A 24724-nucleotide genomic window follows, 5' to 3' on the forward strand; every position below is an offset into this window, starting at 1 on the left:
ATGATCCTTTGTATTTCTGCTGTGTCAGTTGTTACTTCTCCTTTTTCATTTCTTATTCTGTTGGTTTGAGTCTTCTCCCTTTTTTTCTTGATGAGTCTGGCTAATGGTTTATCAATTTTGTTTATCTTCTCCAAGAACCAGCTTTTAGTTTTATTGATCTTTGCTATCATTTCCTTCATTTCTTTTTCATTTATTTCTGATCTGATCTTTATGATTTCTTTCCTTCTGCTAACTTTGGGGTTTTTTTGGTTCTTCTTTCTCTAATTGCTTTAGGTGTAGGGTTAAGATGTTTATTTGAGATTTTTCTTGTTTCTTGAGGTAGGATTGTATTGCTATAAACTTCCCTCTTAGAACTGCTTTTGCTTCATGTGATAGGTTTTGGGCCGTCGTGTTTTCACTGTCATTTGTTTCTAGGTATTTTTTGATTTCCTCTTTGATTTATTCAGTGATCTCTTGGTTATTTAGTAGCATATTGTTTAGCCTCCATGTATTTGTATTTTTTACAGTTTTTTTCCTGTAATTGATATCTAGTGTCATAGCATTGTGGTTGGAAAAGATACTTAACATGACTTCAATTTTCTTAAATTTACCAAGACCTGATTTGTAACCCAAGATATGATCTATCCTGGAGAGTGTTCCATGAGCACCTGAGAAGAAAGTGTATTCTGTTGTTTTTGGATGGAATGTCCTATAAATATCAATTAAGTCCATCTTAATTGACTTTATTGTATCATTTAAAGCTTTGCTTCCTTATTTGGTTTCATTTTGGATGATCTGTCCATTGGTGAAAGTGGGGTGTTAAAGTCCCCTACTATGATTGTGTTACTGTCGATTTCCCCTTTTATGGCTGTTAGCATTTGCCTTAAGTACTGAGGAGCTCCTATGTTGGGTGCATCTATATTTACAATTGTTATATTATCTTCTTGTATTGATCCCTTGATCATTATGTAGTGTCCTTCTTTGTCTCTTGTAATAGTCTTTATTTTAAAGTCTCTTTTGTCTGATATGATATAAGAATTGCTACTCTAGCTTTATTTTGATTTCATTTGAATGGAATATCTTTTTCCATCCCCTCACTTTCAGTGTGTATGTGTCCCTAGGTCTGAAGTAGATCTCTTGCAGACAGGATATATACGGGTCTTGTTTTTGTATTCATTCAGGCAGTCTATGTCTTTTGGTTGGAGCATTTAATCCATTTATATTTAAGGTAATTATAGATATGTATGTGCCTATTACCATTTTCTTAATTGTTTTGGGTTTGTTTTTGTAGGTCTTTTCCTTCTCTTGTATTTCCTGCCTAGAAGAGTTCCTTTAGCATTTGCTGTAAAGCTGGTTTGGTGGTGCTGAATTCTCTTGCCTGTAAAGGTTTTAATATCTCCATCGAATCTGAATGAGATTCTTGCTGGGTAGAGCAATCTTGGTTGTAGGTTTTTCCCTTTCATCACCTTAAATATGTCCTGCCACTCTCTTCTGGCTTGCAGGGTTTCTGCTGAGAGATCAACTGTTAACCTTATGGGGATTCCCTTGTATGTTATTTGTCGCTTTTCCCTTGTTGCTTTTAATATTTTTTTTTTGTATTTAAATTTTGATAGTTTGATTACTATGTGTCTTGGCTTGTTTCTTCTTGGATTTATCCTGTATGGGACTCTGCGCTTCCTGGATTTGATTAACTATTTCCTTTCCCATGTTAGGGAAGTTTTCAACTATAATCTTTTCAAATATTTTCTCAGACCCTTTCTTTTTCTCTCCTTCTGGGGCCCCTATAATTCGAATGTTGTCCCAGAGGTCTCTGAGACTGTCCTCAATTCTTTTCATTCTTTTTTCTTTATTCTCCTCTGTGGTAGTTATTTCCACTATTTTATTTTCCAGGTCATTTATCCGTTCTTCTGCCTCAGTTATTCTGATATTGATTCCTTCTAGAGAATTTTTTATTTCATTTATTGTGGTGTTCACCATTGTTGTTTGTTTGCTCTTTAGTTCTTCTAGGTCCTTGTTAAATGTTTCTTGTATTTTCTCCATTCTATTTCCAAGATTGGGATATCTTTACTATCATTATGGTGAATTCTTTTTCAGGTAGACTGCCTATTTCCTCTTCATTTGTTTGGTCTGGTGGGTTTTTACCTTGCTCCTTTATCTGCTGCATATTTCTCTGTCTTCTCATTTTGTTTAACTTACTGCGTTTGGGGTCTCCTTTTCGCAGGCTCTAGGTTTGTAGTTCCCCTTGTTTTTGGTGTCTGCCCCCAGTGGGTGAGGTTTGTTCAGTGTCTTGGGTAGGCTTTCTGGTGGAGGGGTCCGGTGCCTGTGTTCTGGTGGTTGGGGCTGGATCTTGACTTTCTGGTGGGCAGGACCGCATCTTGTGGTGTGTTTTGGGGTGTCTGTGAGCTTAGTATGATTTTAGGCAGTATGATTCTCTGCTAATTATACTGCTAATTAGGCAGTATAATTCTCTTGGTATGATTCTCTGCTAATGGGTGTGGCTGTGTTCCTGTCTTGCTCTTTGTTTGGCATGGGATGTCCAGCACTGGAGTTTGCAGGCCATTGGGTGGAGCTAGGTCTTAGCGTTGAGATGGAGATCTCTGGGAGAGCTGATGTTAATTGATATTACGTGGGGCCGGGAGGTCTCTGGTGGTCCAATGTCCTGAACTCGGCTCTCCGACCTTGGAGGCTCAGGCCTGACGCCAGGCTGGAGCAGCAAGACCCTGGCCTGTGTCACTTAGGATAGTTGTTAAATAATTTTGCATTTCAGTTTTCTCACCTGAATAAAGAATATCTGATGTGCTTTCAGGGTGCAGTTCTGGGTATCTGTATAATTGCTTTATCCATTCAGTCGTTGATAGGCACTTAGGTTGTTTCCATATCTTGGCTATTGTAAATAGTGCTGTGGTGAAAATGGGGTTGCATATATCCTTTTGAAGTAGTGTTTTCATTTTCTTTGGATAAATATCCAGAAGTGGGATTGCTGGGTCATATGGAAGCTCTATTCATAATTTTTTGAGGAAACTCCATACTGCTTTCCATAGTGGCTGCACGAATCTTCATTCTTACCAACAGTGCACAAGGGTTCTCTTTTCTCCACATCCTTGACAACACTTGTTATTTGTTGTCTTTTTGGTAACAGCCATTCTAACAGATGTGAGGTGCTATCTCATTGTGATTTTGATGTGCGTTTCCCTGATGACTAAGGATGTTGAGCATCTTTTCATGTACCTTTCTTTTTCTTGGAAAATGTCTATTCAGATCTTCTGCCCATTTTAAAATCAGATTGGTTTTTTTTTTTTGCTATTGAGTTGTAGGAGTTCTTTATATATTTTTGGATATTAGCCCTTTATCAGGTATATGATTTGCAAATATTTTCTTCCATTCATCAGGTTGCCTTTTCATTTTGTTGATAGTTTCCTTTACTGTTCAAAGACTTTTTGGTTTGATGTAGTCCCACTTGTTTATTTTTGCTTTTGTTGCTTAGGCTTTTGGAGTCAGATTAAAAAAATCATTGCCAAGGCCTATGTCCAGGAGCTCATTACCTGTGTTTTCTTCAGGACTTTTATGGTTTCAGGTCCTGTGTTCAAGGCTTTATTTGAGTTTAAATGTACGCTTCTACTTTTTTTTTTTTTCTATTTTTCAATCTGTCTCTTCTTTCCATAGAGGTTACAATCCATACTTGACTTACTAAAATTCTAATATTAGTGTTTTTTATCATTTCATAGACAATGCAGGAACTTTAGAATATATGAACTCCATTTACCCCCCCACCTTTTATATAATTGTTGATGTGTATTTTAAGTCTATTTTAAATTCCACATTATTATCATTATTTTTTACAGTCATTATCATTTAGATTTACTCACATATTTACCCTTTTGATGCACTTCATTGCTTTCAGCACTTCTGTGCTTCCAACTGGGATCACTTTCCTTCTGCCTGAAGAACTCTCTTTACTATTTCTTTTAGTATGACTCTGTTGGTAATAAATTCTCTCAGTTTTTGTTTATCTGATGAAATCTTTATCCTTTATTTATGAAGATATTTTCACTGGGTAGAAAATTCTATATTGGTAGTTGTTTTCTTTCAACACTTTAAAGATTGACATTGCATTGGTTTTGGACTTCACTTTTTCAGTTGAGAATTCAGTTATTACTCTTACTATTCCACTTCCAAGGTAGTGTGTGTTTTCCCCAAATGTTTTTTAAGAGCATTAAAATTTCTCTTTGGGGAACTTCCCTGGTGGCACAGTCATTAAAGAATCCACCTGCCAATGCAGGAGACACGGGTTCGAGCCCTGGTCTGGGAAGACCCCACTTGCCACAGAGCAACTAAACCCATGCAGCACAACTACTGAGCCTGCACTCTAGAGCCTGCGAGCCAAACTACTGAACCTGAAGGCCACAACTAGTGAGCCCATGTGCCACAACTACTGAAGCCCATGCACTCTAGGGCCCGTGTGCCGCAACTACTGAACCTGCATGCTGCAACTACTGAAGCCTGTGCACCTAGAGCCTGTGCTCTGCAACAAGAGAAGCCACCACAATGAGAAACCCACACACCACAATGAAGAGTAGCCTCCACTTGCTGCAAGTGGAGAAAGCCTGCACACAGCATAGAAGACCCAACACAGCCAAAAATAAATAAATAATAAGTAAATAAATTAGTTAATTAAAATTTCTCTTTGATTTTCAGCAGTTTTACTATGATGGGTCTAGGTTTGATTTTCTCTGTATTGATTTTTTTTAACATCTTTATTGGAGTATAATTGCTTTACAATGGTGTGTTAGTTTCTGCTTTATTCTGTATTGATTCTGATTGGTGTTTGTAGAGTTTTACAAACGTTGGTCTTGGTTATTTTTGTCAGCAAGTTTGCTTTAAATGTTACTTCTGCTCCTGTTATGTCTCTCTTCTTCTTTCGGGACTTCAGTTTACATATGTTAGATCTGTTTCTTTATGTCTCAACACATTTTTCTGGAGAACCCCTTTTTAACAACCAGTTACAAATAAAAAATACTCAGTATTTACAGGTGTTCTTTTAGATGATTATGCTGCCTCACTAGTAGGTGGTGATAATGGCAGGAGAAAAACAAGGTGGTATCTGGGGGCTGTGGGGAGGAGATCCCTTAGAGAATCACTGAAGACACTGAGTAATCCTTCTTCTCTGGGCTTGCTGCAGGAATCCTCAAACACTGCAGTCATCTAATAAATGCAGAGGAATTTTCCAAGTGAAAGGGATCTGGGCCTCCCCTGTGAGGGAGAAACAAGTTCCACAGCTTGTTAATAGGGGCAAACTTCTGTTTGTAGTCATGTTTCCACCTGTTGAATCATCTTTACAGAAGTTGTACATTTATGGCATGTCTGTTTATGAGAAGAGATGGAAAATATGAGAAACTCTAAAACTTGAAATATTTATTTTGAAACCTCAGCATGATGAACTTCTGAGGAATTCATTGCTCAAAACGTATGCATGTATGTATATGCAAGGATGGAGATAGATAGATATAGATATAGAAATAATAGATAATATTATTTATAGATATATAAATAATGTATAATATTATTAATACATATATAATATGATATATATATCTATAGCTGTATATTATATATTACATAACATTATATAAATATAGATTTTGCCACAGAAATTCATTTTGTAGCCTTTTAAATTTAAAGATGTACTTCACTAAAAGTATCTGAGGATGCATCTCAGAAAAAGCCTTAGATTATTTTTATATGGTCAACTCCAGGAACTACTCACTCTTGAGCCAGCTCTGTGTTTTCAGATGTTATCCATGCCCCAAACTGTGATCCAACTCTGTGTTTTTTACATCATTCAGAGCTAGTTTTTCTACATACATACAGCAAATTTTAAAAGCTTTAGTATTGTTTTTATACAGCACTGCCCTAAACTTATAATTCAGGAAGTTTGGGGGGTAACATTCTTTCACCATTTACTTGGTGTAAATCATTTCTAGTTCTGAACAGTGCCTCTTTGGCAGGGTTTAATTATACAGTGTGCTTGTGGCTACATCCATATATATGCTACCGACAAATGTCTCTAATTATTATTTGTTACCAGCTGTGTACTTTACACTGTAGTTGTTGAGTGTTTTATAGTCAGTTGTTAGTTACTAAGAGTAACTATATGTAAACTAAGAGTAAATTATACGTTTGCTTTTCTTTATTCCACTCCTTTCACTATTGTTTAAAACATGTCAGATTCAGGAAGACCCTAAACCTCTTTAAACTCTTATAGACAAGGTTTTTTTCTTGAATCAGTTTTAAAATCCTCCCAACCATTTTGGCTGCTGGCCATACCAGCATACAGTGTGAAAGAATTTTCTTTTAGGGATGACAGCCAGTGAGAAGCCTTCTGGGGCTGTTCGGTTTCCTAGCAGAGCTGCTGGTGTAGATGACGGTGCCGATCGTTCCACTTGGAGAGGCTTAAGCATCTTTGCCAGTTAGAGCTGGAAAGGTGCCCAGGAGATCGTATAGCCCAGCCCCTTCATTTTACATGTCATGAAACTAAAACCCAGCTTGGTTAACTGATGTACTTGAATTCAAAACAGCTGGCAAATGGCAACGCTCAGGGCTAGGTCACTGAGTTCACACTCTTTTTCTTTGCTCTTCTAGCTATGTCTGTTGTAAAGAAACAGGGCAGCCCAAATACTGCCCTATTAAAATGTAGGGTTAAAATACTTGAAGTAGGAGTATAGAAACCTAATGTCTAGATGTCATGAAATGGTTAAAAAAATGCTTGAAACGCATTTTGTTTTCCAATCAGGCCTGTTCCTACTGATTTTTTTTTTTCCAAAATATGGTTCCAAAGTCCCCTTTTCCTGGAAGCCTCCTAAGCATTCTGAGACTGAGTTAGTAACTCCCTCCTCTTTGCTCACAAGGCACTGTGCACATTCCTGTGTATAATACATGCTTATCATGTTGTATTATAATTATTCAATTATCCATCTTCCCTCCGCCCTCCCACCTACTAGACTGAACTTCCAGGAGCAGCAGCAGTGTTTTCTTGGACTTCAAGTCCCTAGCACTTGGCAGAGAGTCTGGCACTGTGTGTGCCCTCAGTGTTTTTACGAATGAATCAATCAAGCAACCACTCTCTCATAGACTTGCCCCATCAGTGAATCTTACGCTTTCTTGGACATGAAAATCACCTGGAGGTGCTGGTTAAAAATGCATTTTTTCCAGGCTGCACCGCAAGAGTGGGGCAGGGTCTAAGAATCTGCCTTTTTCCTAAGCAGCTGATGATTTGATGCAAATGCCCCATAGTCCACACTTAGCAAGCTCTGCCCAATCATTAATTTCACTGATAATTAGTTCCAGCTGTATACATCACAACAACCTGTCCATCTGAATAAAAATAGAGAGCTTTGCTACCCACCCCATTCTACCATTCTGACCCCAGAGTAGGGGTATCGACATTTGCAGAAATAAAGAAGATAATATTTATAAAGCATTTCAGGTTATTAGAAGAAGGCTATCTTGGCTCATCAGGGAAATGTAATATAAATCTGGCATCATAAAAATTATCTTAGACATGTTGAATTTGATCTGAGACTCAAATGCAGAGGAAATAAAACCCCCATGTAATACCTGCATGGACACCACATCTATAGGAGCTCTTTCCCTGGTTGGGTTCTCTTATTTGTGTTCCGTATCAGTAAATTTAATAGCTGATATTTACATAATTTTTAAAAATCCCCAGTAGTGCATCTATGCCTGCATGGCACTTTATAGGTACACACTGTTTTTTTTAAATGATGACTTTAAGCAACTTTATAGGAGAAAGAGCTGAATTGGGTAGTTACTAAACTCCCTCTATATAACTACCAGAAACATTTCTGAACCTTCTGGTATATTTATTTATACATATATTGTTGAATATTTGTATTCAATTCCTCATATTACTTTTTACTTTTAACTTCTTTCTTTATGTACATTCCATACAAATATTTAAATGGTAAAATCATATTTCATGTATTTTATGCTGTTATGTACTTAGTGTTCTCCCTAATGTTGGATGCATTGGATTGCATTCAATTGCATTGGATCGCATTCAATTATCTGCTATCATATACAGAGTTCTTATGTTCATTTTTGTTCAAATTATATTTTTGTCTGTATAAATTCCATGGGGTATATTCCCATGAAAGAGTAACGACAGTTTTAGAGTTCTTGTCACATGTTACAGTATCATTTTCCAAAGACATGACACCAATATACAACCCCACAGGGGTTTTCCCACAGCTTGACCAACATGTAATTTTATCATTCCAGCCTGTTTTTGCTAGTTTAAATGTGCGTAGGGCCTCTCCAGAGCTATTTTATTTTGAAGTTCTTTAAGTGAATACAAAGCAATTCATTCCACGTGTGATGATTCAGTGTTTTCATTTTAAGGACAGACAATTCATATCCTTATTTGATGGTTTTGAAGGGACAGGTTTAATCGCCTTTTGTAGGATTGATTCTGCAGGGATAGGATATAGGCTTGGGGCAGGCTTGACATGTCAGGGAAAAAGATGAGTTATATAGCTCTGAATCAGGAAGCTTATGTGAAGGGTTGAAACAGGAACTCCAGCTGTTTATGCAGGGCTGGGGAGCAGGAACATTCTGATGGCATTTGATGACAAACGTATTGCAGGGCTTCCCTGGTGGCGCAGTGGTTGGGAGTCCGCCTGCCGATGCAGGGGGCGCGGGCTCGTGCCCCGGTCCGGGAAGGTCCCACGTGCCGCGGAGCGGCTGGGCCCTTGAGCCATGGCCGCTGAGCCTGCGCGTCCGGAGCCTGTGCTCCGCAGCGGGAGAGGCCACAACAGTGAGAGGCCCGCGTACCGCAAAAAAAGAAAAAAAAAAAAAAACGTATTGCAGCTTTGTTAGACAGCCAACTGTACTTCAAAATGAAAGCAAGAACCTGTACCTCCTGCCGTTCTGTGATTCTCTCACGATGCCACTTCATGTTGGCGTGTTCACTTTCATGAACGTTTTCAGATATTCCCAATTCAGGTAGACCCCTCTGGTCTATGACAGGAAAGGCTTGAGAATGGCCAGAAAACTAAAACTCATTATTTGAGAGGCGCTGGGGGGAAGACCTGGAAGCAGAAATCACAGGAGCCGTCAGTCTTATCTGTGAAAAGTCAGCCCAGTCACAGAAAACGACTTTGCTTGGATGTCTCTGCCCTTCGTGACTACGGTCACCTTCTGAAATAAGCAGATAAGTGATTGCTCTGCTGGCTTGGGTTCCTGTGATGCCAGAAACAAGATACAATGTGGTTTATGCAAGATGGGCCTTTTGTTTTGGATAGTTGCCTAGGCTGTTGATTTTTTTAGAAACGGTGACTGCCAAACTGGTAATGAAAATGAGCGTCTTGAGCACCGGGGATCAAAATCTGAAAGTTTTCCTCCATTCTTGGTCGTGCTAAATTCTTGCCTTCACTCTTGTCTCTGTGGAATACTTACACACACACACACACACACACACACGCACACACATACACAGCACACATTTATATCTCTATCAGCTTTATTTAGAAATAATTCAGGTACCACACAATTCACACATATACACAATTCAGTGTTTTTTAGTATATTCACAGAGTTGTGCATGTCAGAACAATTAATTCTAGAACATTTTCATTACCCCTAAAAGAAACCTCAGTCCCATTCCTCTATAGATTTGCTTATTCTGGACATTTCATATAAGGAATTATGCAACATGTGGTCTCTTGGTTTAGCTTCTTCGACTGAATGTAATGTTTTCAGGGTTCATCCATGTTGTGGTATGTATCAGTACTTCTTTCACTTTTTTATTGCTGAATGTAGTCCATGTATGATATACCACATGTTGTTTATCCATTCATCAGGTGATGGACATTTAGGTTGTTTCCGCATTTTGGCTGCCGTAAATAATGCTGCTATGAGCATTTATGTATAAGCTTTGTGTGGAAGTATGTTCTCCTTTTTCTTGGATATAAACCTAGGGGTGGGTTTGCTGGGATATATGGGAGCTCTATGTTTACCTTTCTGAGGAACTGCCAGACTGTTTTCCAAAGCAGGTACACAATTTTACATTCCCACCAACAATGTATGACTGCTTCAATTTCTTCATGTCCTCACTCAGTACTCATTACTGCCCATCTTTTTTCTGGTTTATCCACCCTAGTGGTTGTGAAGTGGTAACTCATTGTGATTTTGATTTGCATTTCCTTGATGGATAATAGACTACTTACTCCTTATCCTAGTATTTTCTCATACTTTAAAAAAATAGAGAAAGAAAATACTTCGGGAAATGAAGGAGTACAATTACTACGGGCTGCTGTAACTTCTCTGGGGGTTCACATCTCATTGCATCATAGTGTAAAGGGGCCACTGCTGACAAGAATGTGCTCCAGCCATTTTCTTCCTTTCTTATATCCATTCATCATGCAGGATCCTGGAAAGGCGAGAGAATTGTCTTACGTTGGGCTATGTGCTCATCCCTTTGATTTGTGGTTATACCTGTACAACATGAGTGTGCCAATCCTGAAAGGAGATTGAGGTGCTCTTGGGTTGGGAGAATGGATGCCACAGGTGCGGCCAGGACAGGTTTCCTGCCTCTTTCCTGGATGCCCCACATTACTAAGATTGGGAGCCAGGCAGGTCATGTCAGAAACCTCATCATGTAGAAAAATTAATAATGATGCCCTAGCATACTTTATAATGGAGAAAATATAATAAGATTTACTTATAATATTTAAATATTTTATTTTAAGTTATAATTTTAAAAACGTGTATATCTCTTTGTTGGACATGCAGCATGTTTCAAATAGGGTCTCATTTGATCCTCAGTAATGCCAGTTTCTAGTTATTTTCTATAGTGGCCTCATTGTGGTTTAAGTACACTTTTGTGAACTAGGCTAAGAATCCAGATACCAAAGACTGACTTAATGAGAAAATGTGTTCTGAGTTACAAACAAATTACCAAAAAGTGAGCGCACAAAAGTCAACCTGCTCATAATCGGGATATCACTTGTCGGTAACTCCTGCCAGCAGGTGTGCGTAGACAGTGAAGAGCGACTCCCCTTTGCTCGGTTCCCGGCTACAGGGATGTTGTCTGAGGGCTCAGCAGTGTCACTGCGGCTGACTCAAAGGGTCACTCACTAGGAGTGGTTTGGAACAAATACAGTCCTTGGAATTCCAGGTAGCATCTCAGGTGGCTGTGGGGAGGTGGAAGTGTTCATTTAAAAGGTCGCTGGCATTTTCTGTGAAAGCAGGCAGCGACCATAAGGGCTCAGCTGCTTGAAAGGAGAGTGACTGGTTCAAGATGACGGCTTGGGGTTTAAAGGACTCTCATCAGAGGCCAGATGTCCTCATGTGGAGAAAATGCCTTTGAATGGCCTGGGAAGAAAGAGCCAAGTGCCCTGGATTTTTTCCTTGGGCTGCAAACTCTTCTTCCTCCTCATGCTGTCATCCTTCCAGTATTGGGCAAGAGCCATAACTGCAGGCATCCTGGCTTCTGTGAACTTCTCAAGAGCGTATATTATCACCCAAAAGCTCTAGTGTCTACCCACAGGCCACTGAGGACATTTTAGTCAGTTCTGCCAGTCACCCGGCTAAGGAATAAGTTTTATAACATGCTATCAAAGATTGTATCTATAATTGTGATGATGTTTTAAAATTACCACTTCATTTAGATTTTTCTGTTTTAACCCAAGGTATTCTTCTGCGGAAATAAGGAAACAGTTTACCCTCCCACCAAACCTTGGCCAGTACCATCGACAAAGCATAAGTACCTCTGGCTTCCCCTCTCTTCAACTAGTAAGTATGAGTTACAGGTTTGCTTAGAGAATGGTCAAGGGCAGAAGTGCCCAGCATAATCTTTTGCTTCCTGAGTCTTAGGTTTTCCCACCGATCCCTTACATCACCAACCACCAGTTCCTGGCTCTGCACTGCTTTTTGACATCAATTCCCCTCTCTCCCTCCGTCCACTAGGGCTGGGAATACAAAGTGGATCTCCAGGGACTATGATTCTGAAGTCTCTGGACTAAGTGGACTTCCGGGCTATTTGATTTCACCCAAATTATGATTCATATTTTGGGGAGGGGAAGGATTAGCCTGGAAACTTAAAACCATTTGTAACATGCTTTTATTGGGAAAAAAATGTATTCCCAAATCTGAAAAGTCAAGTTATGAACCTTAAGCTTTTTAAATAATTTTTTTTGGAAGTGTAATTTACATACAATAAAATTTCACTCATTTGTAGGTGTTTGAGGAATTTGGCCAATTTATAGTTAACCTGTACTCAGACAAGATATAGAACTGTTTCTTTACCCTAAAAAAGCCCCGTCATGCCCCTTTGCAGTGGGTCTCCTCTCCCAGCCCTCAGCCAGCAGCCCTAGGCAATCACCAATACACCTCTGTCATCATAATTTTGCCTTCTCTGGAACTTCATGTCCATGGAATCAGACAGTACAAACCTTCATTTTTAAAACACACTCCCCCTTTTAAGTTGAAGATTGCCTACATTTTTATATTAACGCCAATTGTTGAGTGTGTATACATATGTTATGTTATTTGAGGACTAAATGCGAGGCGTGTGCCCAGTGGGTTAAATCTGACTTAAATGAGATAGTTTATAAAACCAGAAGTGAGTCTTCACTTCCTTTTTAAGAGAGCTGCAGCCTCCACTGTACTCACTTCCCCTCACAGCACAGCCCCACTTTCTTGCTCGTTCTCTTGGTTATCTTAAGGAGGTTAGGTTATTTTTTTCTTTCTCACTTATTACTTCAAAACCACTTCTGCTCTTAGAAATTTTGTAACCTTCCACTCGGTTTCCTGTAGCCGCCATTTTGTCTCCTGTAACAGTTTTCCACGCCGTGTAACTGTGTATCTTTTAAAGGTATGTTTACTGGAGTGATTTGTGGTTCTTTCAGTAGGATAATTTGTGTGTTGTGTCACTGATGAAATAGTAGTACTAAAAAATGTATAGCACCTTTTACTGCAAGAGGTAACTTTCGATGACAGTTCTGTAAAAAATCTACTTATGACTTCGGTGGCTTGTTCAACTGCCCTTTTTAGTTGTACTTTTCCTGTCTGTTTCAGATCACAGATTATAATAAAAGCACACCAAGGGCATAATGTCCGTGCTTTCAGATGTATTAGATATGCTTTAATCCAAGATAAATTAGATATGCTTTTTGGTTTCATGTGGTGCTGGTATAGATTTCATTGAAAACCAAAAAAATTTTTTTTTTAAATTTCTGACTCAAATTGTCTTTCAAAATATGCGAAATGCAGTTAAAAAGTGACTGGAGGGCTTCCCTGGTGGCGCAGTGGTTGAGAGTCCGCCTGCCGATGCAGGGGACAGGGGTTCGTGCCCCGGTCCGGGATGATCCCACATGCCGCGGAGCGGCTGGGCCCGTGAGCCCTGGCCGCTGAGCCTGCGCGTCCGGAGCCTGTGCTCCGCAACGGGAGAGGCCACAACAGTGAGAAGCCCGCGTACCGCAAAAAAAAAAAAAAAAAGTGACTGGATACATTTTAAAATCTTAAAACAAGGTGCGGGAGGTGGGGTTTGGTGCTTTGCTTCTTTGTAAATTCAGACTGCAGCTTTCTGGAATAGTTGTCTTGAGAAATAGTGTGGACCTCACTATTAAGAGGCTTTAAGGAAGTTTAACTCAGAGGCTTTAACCCCTTAGCTACACACCAGCTGCAGCCTGAAATTTCTTCAGGAGAAATCTTTTTTATTTAAAGTCACAGATTTTAAAAATTGTTTCTTATTTTTGCAGGCGTTCTTCTGGTAGTTATGCTGCGTCATCAGGTTTTGACAAAAGTGCATTTGGATGAATTATTTCATTAGCTAGGTGGTAGAGTTAACATGTGGCTTAACTTCTAATAGAATATGTCAAAGAAATAAGCAAAAATGTTTAACTATACATGAATCATGTGGTCCTGTCATAATTTCTACCCGGTTCTATCTGCAAATAAATAGCCTTTAAAATGTATTTCTCCTGGTTAATTCCAGTTTAGTCTTCTGAATATTTTCCCCCAGACCTCTACCCCAGCTTCAGCACAGTGTGCTGACCCTGCTTCTTCTTGTTAACTGCCTGAAGGGCAGGTGGCATATGAGGGAGCAAAAGTCTGCATTTGATTCCTCTTTTGTTTTTTAAATGCAAGGACTGCTCAGGAAATCCCAGCACCCTAATGTTTACCTGCTGGTCTTCTTGTAATGTCAGAATGAAGTGGCTGTTCTTTCCCTTGAGTCATCTTCCCGAATGAAGGTTCCTCCAACAAAAAAATCATCCACGTACATGGTGATTTCCCTTTCCCTTAAAAAAAATATTTTGTTTCATAGAAAGATAATGGGACATTTCAGGAAGATTTATTTCTGGCAAGGCAGAGGAGTAGTTTATCACCTAAAGACTCTCACCCTGAAGCACCTTTAAAAAAACTTTTCTTAAATGAGAAGCCATAGACTGTTCATTGTATGATTTTAGACAATGGGAAAATTTGATTAAGTGCATTTTGACCTTTATTTCCCTTACCTTTGTTTATAGAACCACCATTTCAACAACCCCACATGCTGATATAAATGTTTAATTTTTAAAAGTATTTAATTGGCACCACGTTATTTATTTATTTTAATTTAATTTTTATTTTATATTGGAGTAGAGTTGATTTACAATGCTGTGCTAGCTTCAGGTGTACAGCAAAGAGATTCCGTTACATATATACATATATTCATTCTTTTTCAGATTCTTTTCCCATATAGGTTATTAAAGCATATTGAGTAGAGTTTCCTGTGGAATACAGTAGGTCCTTGTTGACTTTCTATTTTATATATAGTAGTGTGTATCTGTTAATCCCAAACTCCTAATTTATCCCCCCACCCCCTTTCCCCTCTAGTAACCATAAGTTTGTTTCCGAAGTCTGTGAGTCTGTTTCTGATTTGTAAATAAGTTCATTTGTATCATTTTTTAAGATTCCACATCTAAGTGATATCATAGGATATTTGCCTTTCTCTGACTTACTTCACTTAGTATGGTAATCTCTGGGTCCATCCATGTCGCTGCAAATGGCATTATTTCATTCATTTCATGGCTGAATAGTGTTCCATTGTATATATGTACCACATCTTCTTTATCCATTTATCTGTTGATGGACATTTAAGTTGCTTCCATGTCTTGGTTATTGTAAATTGTGGTGCAATGAACATTGGGGTGCTTGTATCTTTTTGAAGTATGGTTTTCTCCAGATATATGCCCAGGAGTGGGATTGCTGGATCGTATGGTAGTTCTATTTTTAGTTTCTTAAGGAACCTCCATACTGTTCTCCATAGTGGCTGCACCAATTTACATTCCCAACAACAGTGTAGGAGGGTTCCCTTTTCTCCACACCCTCTCCAGCATTTACTGTTTGTAGACGTTTTGATGATGGTCTTTCTGACCAATGTGAGGTGAAACCTCATTGTAGTTTTGATTTGAATTTTTCTAATAATTAGCAATGTTGAACATCTTTTCATGTGCTTTTTGGAAACTGGCACCAAGTTATTTAAAACCCAATCAATTATACCTTGTTGTTGTTTTGCAAGAGGCTGGAACTTGCAGTCAGATGGATCTGGGGTGGAGCATAACTGTCACTCATAATTTGGGGCAAGTTAAGTAACCTTGATGAAGGCTTCAGTTTCTTCATGTGCAGTACGGGCATAGTAATGCTACCCCTGTTAGGGTTAACATAGAATGATAAAACAGATGCTGTGTACATAGAGGCTAATGTTGCTGTCTGTTTATTTGGCACTGTGGAGACACTGTGGGAGATTTCAAGAAGATGAATAGGAGATGGTTTTGCCTCTTAAGGGCCTTATAATATATTTGGGAAGGCAGATAATACGGAGAATCCATGCTGGCTCTGGGTGTGGTGGGTGTTCAGAGGAGAGAAGATCCAAGATAAAATAGGAGGTAAAGGCTTAAAGGGGGAGGTTGAGAAGATTTAGAGGAAGGTTCTCAGACCTGGCTCTCATTAGAATCACCTGAGACCATTAGAAACATACCTGTGGCCTGTTGTAGAACAATTACATCAAAATCCCTAGAGTTGGGGTCCAGGTATCAGTATTTTAAAGTTTCATGGGACTTTAACATGTGGTCCAGGTTGAGGGTCATTTAAAGAACCTATGTGTTGATAGATAGAAGTAGTCCAAATAGGAGGAAGAACATAAGAAAAGTAAAGTTTCTTTTGTTGTCCTGGTTGCTCTGAATTTCAGAAAATGTAGTAAGCGAGGACTACTTGCTAATTCTGTGAATATATTTTTATATAAATATAGCGGATTCTGTCATAAATCTGATAAATCAAGGGAGAGGAAGGTTGCGTTTGATTTTGTGGGTATGTGTGTGTGCACGTGCGTATGTGTGGTGTTACTGGGTTTTTGTTTTTTTAACCCTAATTGTAAATGTTAGCTGTGGTGATTGTGTAAACATGCATTTTCAAAGTAAATAAAATATTTTAAAATTTTGCATTTTTGAATATGAAGAGGATTCACCATTTAGAGTTGGTTTTATAAAACAAAATGCAATGATTACAGACTTGCCCTGGGTCTTTTTGACACACCTAATACTGCCATCAGAGTCCTTTGTGGCCAGTGCCAAAGAGGGGCTTGTGAATAGCATCACCTGTGCATCACCCATTGGCCCTGGAATTCTCCGTTGCCACAGCTATGTGAGTAGGTTGGCCAGAGCCCCTCTGATGCCAGTCATCTATAAAGGCAAACAACTATATATTAGTTGTCTTCATTAAGATGAAACCGTAAAATAGTAAAACTATCTTTCTGATTATTCAAAGTAGAAAGGAGAGTAAAGCGTACAAAAGAAGAAAGGTAGGTCTTCTTTGCCCTAAGTTAGAAAGGATTTGAGATACTGTGTGCATGGTTAATAACTTAACTTACATTTTTATAGAGGAAAAGTGTTATTTTTAAAAGTGAGAAAAGAAAAACTTTGAAGTAAAATGGAAGGAATCAGCTGGATCATAACAGCTCTGGCTGAAGAGAAGGATGTAGAAAGCCACATCCTGGATATAAATCAAAACACTATGGTTACACGACATGTTTGTATATAACAGTTACAGGGGAAAGAAAAAAGAAGGTCTCATACCTTGGAAAGCATTCTTTTTTGTTTCGTGTTTAAGCTTCTCTGCAATAAAACAACCTTTTTTTTTTTTAACCACTAAGGATGACCTAAATGGTGGCTCACTCGATAAACATGGTCTTTTTTGTTTTTCTTTTGTGCTTCATCTTTCAAAGAAGTTGGACTATCTTTAGGTTTCATTGATTTCACTGGAGGGGACATGATGGAAAATGAAGATTTCATTACAATTTTCATGCAGATTCACAGTGGAAGGCAAAATGAAAGAGTGCCACCCTGCACGCAGAGCGTGAATTTCATTACTGTCACTGAAAAGCAGAGGAATCAAGTCAGTCTTGGTAAGATTAGATTGATGTCCATCATGGCATGTCAGTACCTTCCATGCAGTGATATCAGTGGAAGATTGCCATTGGTGGAAACAGGGAAGTATTCCTTAATCTAAGCCGTGAAGTACTTTGAAATATTGAAGCCAGAGGAACTTTACTGCCTTCTGCTCTGTTTACTTAAAGATAGTAGAGAGCCAAGAGGATTGCTTTCCATATTCATTTACTCAGGAAACATGTATTGGGTCTCACTCTGTGCCAGGAATTGCTCTAGGAGCTGGGGATACAGTAGTGAATGTAACAAAGTGTCTGTCTTCATGAGCTTACATTCTGGAATGAGAGACGTAGACAAATAAGTGAATGTAGACTCTCTCAAGGGGTAGTAAGTGCTTTGAAGAATGAAACGTGGATAGGGAATAGAGAGTGACACAGAAGAGAGCACTGTATTTTAGACTGAGTGGTCTGTGGAGGCTTGGAGGTCTGGAAAGGAGACACTTGGGAAGAATTCTGAATGAAATTAACAGGTATTTGAAGGAAGAATATTCGATTTAGAAGGAACAGCAAGAGCAAAGTCCCCAGAGCAAGAGCATATGGCATGCTCCAGAAACAGGAAGGATGCAGACAGTGAGCTGAGCAGAGTGGGCAATAGGAGATGAGATGGAAGAGGAATCAAGGCTGGGTCATCGGCCTCAGAGGCCATGGGAGAACTTTGTCCCTTACTTGGATTAAGATGGGAAGTCACCGGAAGCACAGACTCAGCACCATCAGAATTTTTATTATAAAGGTTGCTTATAGGGTTCTGTTTATAAAGATCACTCTGGCTGCTAAGTGAAGAATAGACCGGGGTTGGGAGGGCAGTTAGGAAATTGTCACAGTAACTCAACAAAACAATGGTGCTGCTTTGGAATAGGGTGGTGGCAGTAGAAAAGGTGAGAAGCGGTTGGATTCTGGATATATTTCAGAAGTAAAGTGGATAGGATTTTCTGATAGATAATATGCAGGATGTAAGAAAAAGAGAGAAATCAACGTTGACTCCAAAGATTTTGCCCTGGGCAGCTGGTGGAGTGGAATCGCCACTTGCTGAGATGCACAGACCTGGAAAATACGGGAAGAGCAGATCGGCAGGAAAGTTAAGTAATTTTGAATTTGTGATGTTTGAGAGGCCTGTTAGATCACCAAGGTGCAACGCTGAGATGTAATTGGAAAAATCAACCTGAATATCAGGGCAAAGGTTACAGATACATAGCTATAATTTTAAAAAGAAAGAAAAAGAAGGTATTTAAAGTCATGAGCATAGATGAGATCATATGGGAGTAAATTCAGATTGGGGAGAGAAGCTCTTTTAGGACTGAACCCTAGGGCTCTGCAAAGGAGAAGGAGAACCTAGGAAAACTCATGTCCCAAAGGTAGAGTGACCAAGTGTCTGTTCCAGTTTGTTGGACTGAGGGGTTTCCTGGTCCATGGACTTTCAGAGATTGGGACACACTAGGACAGTTGGTCCCTCTCCACATGAAGAAAGTGTTTCAAGAAGGAAAGAGTGATTAACTGTCCAGTGCTATAGATAAACCAGGAATGAGCGACAGCTACTGAATTTGGCAACATGGAAGTCTTGGGTGACGTTGACCAAGACTCGTCTCTCATGAACAGCCAAGTTGATTTGAGGACCACCCACCACAGGGATAGACATGCATGAGGGTACAAGGCCAGGGCATTTGGAAGCATCATGCCTCTTCCCCTAGCCCCACCCAAAGCGGCATGAAGCTTCCCCAGTGTTGTAACAAAGGACCCAGGTCTTTTGTGATTACCTATGTGATTTGGACCAGGTTATGTAACTTCTCTGTTTTTCGGCATCCTTATTTGTGAAATATTGTGCGGATTTGTTATTTTAATCATCTATCAGTGTGATGGCGGCATACTATGCTGTGCTAAGGCTACATAGATTAATTTTAAACAGACATGGTTCTGATGCTGTAGAAGTTTTCAGCTTCAAAACAAATTGAATCCTACCCCGTGTCAGGAGAACTAGCCCTTGATGTGCATTAGGGGACAAGGAAGAACTTGAACCCTCTTCATTAAAAATGAATATTTGTCCCTGAATAATTTAAGCTTTTAGAGTATTTATACTTTTTGTGTATTTCTAGTCTTCTATGGATCAGACATCTGAAGAAAATAGCTAGAAAGAAAGACTGCACGAATCTTCACTAGAGGAGTGTTGAAAATTGATTGAGGTCATTGACTGTGTCTCCTTGGCCTAGTGCTGGACTGCTTAGGACCCCAGCGAGTATTTGTTGAATGAGTGAAAGTTGGTGTATTATTCTAGATTCAACCAGAGCAGTGGAACTGGTAGGACATGCATCTTCATGTTTATTAAGGAATTGATTACAGGGAATTGGTTTACCCACTGGTGGTGGCTAAGCAAGGCTGAAGTCCACGGGGCGTTCAGGAAGGCAAGATCACAGCAAGCTGGAACTCCACGGGCATGAGCTGAAGCCTGGAGCCCTGAACTTCCAGAGAGCCTCCACTCTCTGTGAAAAGACATGCAACTGATTGAGTCAGGCCACCCAGGCTAATCTCCCTTTTGATTATCTTAAAGTCAACTGGTTAGAGACTTTAATTACATGGGTAATCTCACTTCACACCTAACTTAGTGTTTGATTGTATCAGTAGGTGTGTGTATGCTACAGAATAGCTGCAGTCTCCCTTCTGTCCTCCAGTTCTGGCAAGAGAAAACCCCGGTAGCCAACCACAACTGGAAGAGTACTAGGAAGGGAATTTGGAAGAATGTAGCTCTGCTGAGCCAAGTTGACACATCACAAAGCCATCACAGTCAAAGCCTGATGTGGGTAATTTGCAGTCTTAAGTTGTTTTGTTTTTAAAAATGGGTTTTTTGTGTTTGTTTTTATTTTGATTATTTAGGGTTTTTTCTTATATTATTTTAACAAATGATAGACATGATATGATAATTCCTTGTATAAGATGACCTTGAAATTACTTTGGATCATACCATTTAAACTAGTCTTGAGTCTCCAGTGACTAGGAGGCCACATATAACTCAGTAGCAGAGAAAACAGAAATAGTAAATTTTCACATTTGGCTTTTATGCTCCCAAGAGCCCAAGGGACTGACCTCAGAACATCCCCCTCCGGCCCCATTCCCAAACTTCAGCCCCCAATGAAATGCAAAACCACTGTAAATCTCTTCAACATTTGTTTACCCCTAAATGTGTGTACGTGTTAATTCCTTAATAATAAAACCTACTCTTTTTTTTTTTTCTTTTTTAAAACCTACTCTTGAGATTGACTTCAGATAGTTTAGAGAACAGAAATCTCTTTTGGTTCCTGGTTATTTGAATATGCAAGAGGAACAACTTGCTTGGAGGCCTAGGTAACAGTAGTTGGCCTCTCCACCCACTTGCCAAGAGCAGGACCAGTTTACATCTCTTTTGCAATGAACAGTTTCCTCCCTTGTTAGTTTCAGCATAGAAAGCGTAGTGGTGGCTCGTTATTACACGCCAGCTTATGTGTAGGGCTAGAATGATACTCAAGAATTCTATCATTATGGCTTATTCTTATCGTCTGTTCAGTCCGTAAGAGTTTATGACTTTATGATCAACTGTGTTTATTGCTTTTGGCACATTGCCGCACAGTTAGTGCTCAGTGATGACACTGTATTCTTTGTCATAGCTCCCCCCTCCAAAGATAGCATTATTTTGTATATGAGAAGGTGGCAAGCTTCCCCGTCTCACAGTTGACTCAAGGTCTGGGGAAAGAGGCATGAGAGTAGCTTCCTGTATTCATCTTTATCCCTAAGGGCCAGCTCAGTGACTTGCATTTAGTAGATGTTCAGCATGTAATTGAACTTGCTGATGAAGTTCAAAAATGGAGTCAGCTATCCTTTGCCCGCCCCCGGCTCGTCGACAGCCTGTCCTGTAGGTAACAGGTGCCAGTATCAGCCAGGTTTTTCTTATCCCTTGTGGCTTTGAATTTTAGGGACATGATAAGTATAATACTTTGGCTGGACCTAAATTTTTTTCTCTCTGGTGATTTCACACAAATGCCATTTCTCTGTGGAAGCTTCTACCTGCTATTGGTTGGCCAAAAAGTTCCTTCGGGTTTTTTCCATTAAGATGTTACAGAAAAACCCGAAGGAACTTTTTGGCCAACCCAATAGTTATTAGTGCTAGTGTCACATTGTTTCAAATGTGCTTCAATATAATTTTTCAGTATATCTCTTCAATGCCTCTGCTCGAATAATTGATACTCTCCATGATAAATTTACGTTTAGTATCACTTTAATCAGTTAATTACTTCACTATTATTACTTTGAGAAGCCAATCTCATGAGAAATTCAGGGTGGAACTTGGGCGTGGTGGCAGATTGATTTTATTTTACTCTCTTCTAAACACACTTACCACTGCCTTGTGTTTAATTATTTCTGGAAATTCAGATTCCCTGGAAAGCCAGCAAGAGAAAACAGAATTAGGAACCTGCCTAGGTTTGAATTCCAGATGGGCTACTTCCCAGCTATGTAAACATGGGCAAACTATTAAATCTCTAGCCTTCAAAGTCCTCATCTGTAAAATGAGGGTAATAAAAGAGTGTACTTTACAGAGTTCTGGTGAGGATTAAATGAGATGCTGTCTAGAGTGACCTAGCACAACCTCTTGGCACATCGTGCTCAACAGTTTTTAGTTCAAGGGTATAAACTTTACAGTAATAAGGTTGAGTATGCAAACAGTACAGTCTCTTCATTTCGAGTTGAAGTCATTTCAGTCCCTGCCCCTGAACTCTGTGCCGTGTTGTGATAAGGAGTGGAAAGTCCGCTTTCTCCCTCGGGGTTGGTCTTATGTGAGTCTGCAGTAGATTGTTTTTTGTTCTGTGCGTGGATAATGCCTGTTGTTCCCTCTGGCAGAGGTCAACAATGTCTTTTTGCAAACTGTCCCCACCTGGCTTCTGCATAGCCTGATCTGCAGTTCTCTGAGCCCCTGGTGGTCCCAGCTGCTTCATCTTGAGAGGCCCCTCTAAGGACTGTGGTCCTCTCCTCAGCTGACTTCCAGGTCCCCAGTCAGAACCCAGGGAAAGAAACTTCCTTGTCCTCAGTCACACTTTGTGGGAGCCTTGGGGAACCAGGGGAGTGTCTGTGCTCTCTCCTACTGAAGAATGTCCTGCTGCCTTCTCTTCTGCCCCTTTTGGTCCTGCTGGCATAGGGCATTATGTAAGCCAGCCACTTCAAGAATCTCAGACAAGGAGGGCATGTTTGCTCACTTCTCAGCTTCGTCCTCACTCTTTCACGTGTCACTCAGGTCTCCACCACCACCAGGGACACAAAGGTGGGAGGAGACAGGGCAAGCCACACTTACCTTCTCTAATCTTCTTGCCTCTTCCATGGCACTTTTTTCCTCTTCTCTAACCTGGAGCCTTACATCTAGCCTGGTGTATGGTTTCAGGGTGATGAAAAACCGGTTTGGTCAGCATTTCCTTTAGATCTGTCCTTGTTTCAGAGCGAGGCAGTACAAGTCAAGAATCTGGGGTGTTTGTTGGAGTGATGACTCCAAATAGTCTGACATAAATGAACACCACAGAGCTGCTGTTATTATTATTATTATTATTACTACCACTACTACACATGTCAGCTTGATCTAAGTGATTCTTTTACTCCCTTAAGGCAGTGGTTTCCTAAGTCTAAGTGGACTTCACAAGCTAGAGAAAAATATTTGTTGAATTGCCAGCTTGCACCTGAGGAAAATTATTTTTTAAATTACCACCTACTTCTATCATTTCTTTTATACCCTCACTATGGAAGGATATAATTGAAGAGACAAAATTTAAAAAGGCAATCCTTTCCAAGCAAGTACATTCAGCCTTATGAAAACTCAGCCAGTTGCCCTTAGTTTGCTCATTTAACTGCAGTCAGTGAAAATTCTTCCCAACCGGCACCAGGCAGTGCAGCAGCGTTTGGAAATCACTGCCTTGGAGTGTCCCAGCCACCCAGCCTGGTTCACTGCGGGCTGTGATTACGAATGAAGTGCCTTCAAGAATCAATGTATAGGATAACTCAGGCCAAAGAAAGCACTGTACCTAAATACTCAGACGGAAGGACTGTCGAGTTTGCCTGAATCTCTAGAAAATTGCCTCTGATTCGCCTCTTCACTGTATTTGGGTAAACGTGGCCTCAGAGAGCTTTTGCGTGAGAAATTATAAAAATGCAGCAAGGCCTAGTGATCTCATTTTGGATCTTCTCAGGAATCCTCATCAAGATGCAATTAGGGCTTCCCCGGTGGTGCAGTGGTTGAGAGTCCGCCTGCCGATGCAGGGGACACGGGTTCGTGCCCTGGTCCGGGAAGATCCCACATGCCGCGGAGCAGCCGGGCCCGTGAGCCATGGCCGCTGAGCCTGCGCGTCCGGAGCCTGTGTTCCGCAACGGGAGAGGCCACAACAGTGAGAGGCCCGCATACCACACACACACACACACACACACACACACACACACACACACACACACACGCAATTAAGCAGAGAAAAATTCTACCTTGGGGTGTGATTTTAATTACTCACTGTGTTCTGACTTGACTTTCCATGCTGTGTTTCTTTTCCTTTGCATATCACCACTTCTGTGTTTGACAGCTTCTCTAAAGACAGCCCCACTTAGTTGTACATGAGGAGCGAAGCACTTACTGGGAGGAGAGGGAGGACAGGGCACACATCTCCTGTCGCCTTAGTGCTTTTACCCTAAACCGTGTGGGAACCTCTTTTTCCTTTCCCTGCCCCCAGCCTCAGTTTTATGACCCGGTGGAGCCAGTGGACTTTGAAGGACTTCTGATGACACACCTGAACAGCCTGGATGTGGAGCTTGCCCAAGAGCTGGGAGACTTCTCCGAAGATGACTTGGACGTGGTGTTCACGCCGAAGGAATGTCGAACTTTGCAGCCCTCTTTGCCGGAGGAAGGGTAAATTGCTTTCTTAAAATGTGGATGGGATTATGATGATCATGCCTGTTCTTGGTCAGGGAGAGATGCCCTAATTCTGGACTTCTCTTACAAGTAACATGACTCAGATCTATCAAGATGTGCAGGATGACTACTGTGGCACTGTCACCTACATGTAGATAGATTTTGAACTGGTTTGACCAGAGGCTTTGAAAAGCCATGTGGGGACTAAGCCAGTTAAAGGGCTGCAGTGGAACAAAATCGACTGCTTAAGAAGAGGTGAAGAGTGCAGGCTCTGGACCCAGACTGCCCGGTCAGCTCAGTGACTGTGGGCGAGTCATGTGACCTCAGGAGGCCTCAGTTTTTCCATTTGT

The 24724-nt window shown here is 40.3% G+C and overlaps 1 protein-coding gene across 4 annotated transcripts in view; it reads left to right on the plus strand.

The window, feature by feature from the left end:
* DOCK8 (dedicator of cytokinesis 8) overlaps nt 1–24724 on the plus strand; it is a 219939-nt gene that overhangs the window by 40764 nt on the left and 154451 nt on the right. For 2 of the 4 annotated variants that reach the window (XM_060014659.1, XM_060014660.1), the window contains exons 2-3: nt 11688–11790; nt 24196–24371. In XM_060014659.1, coding sequence (XP_059870642.1) covers nt 11688–11790; nt 24196–24371 — 279 coding nt within the window. Of the gene's footprint in view, nt 1–11687; nt 11791–12757; nt 12872–24195; nt 24372–24724 lie in introns of those variants that run through there. The other 2 variants (XM_060014661.1, XM_060014663.2) reach the window with 2 other exon arrangements.

This window comes from Delphinus delphis, chromosome 6, assembly GCF_949987515.2.
Source record: "Delphinus delphis chromosome 6, mDelDel1.2, whole genome shotgun sequence".
Lineage (NCBI taxonomy): Eukaryota > Metazoa > Chordata > Mammalia > Artiodactyla > Delphinidae > Delphinus > Delphinus delphis.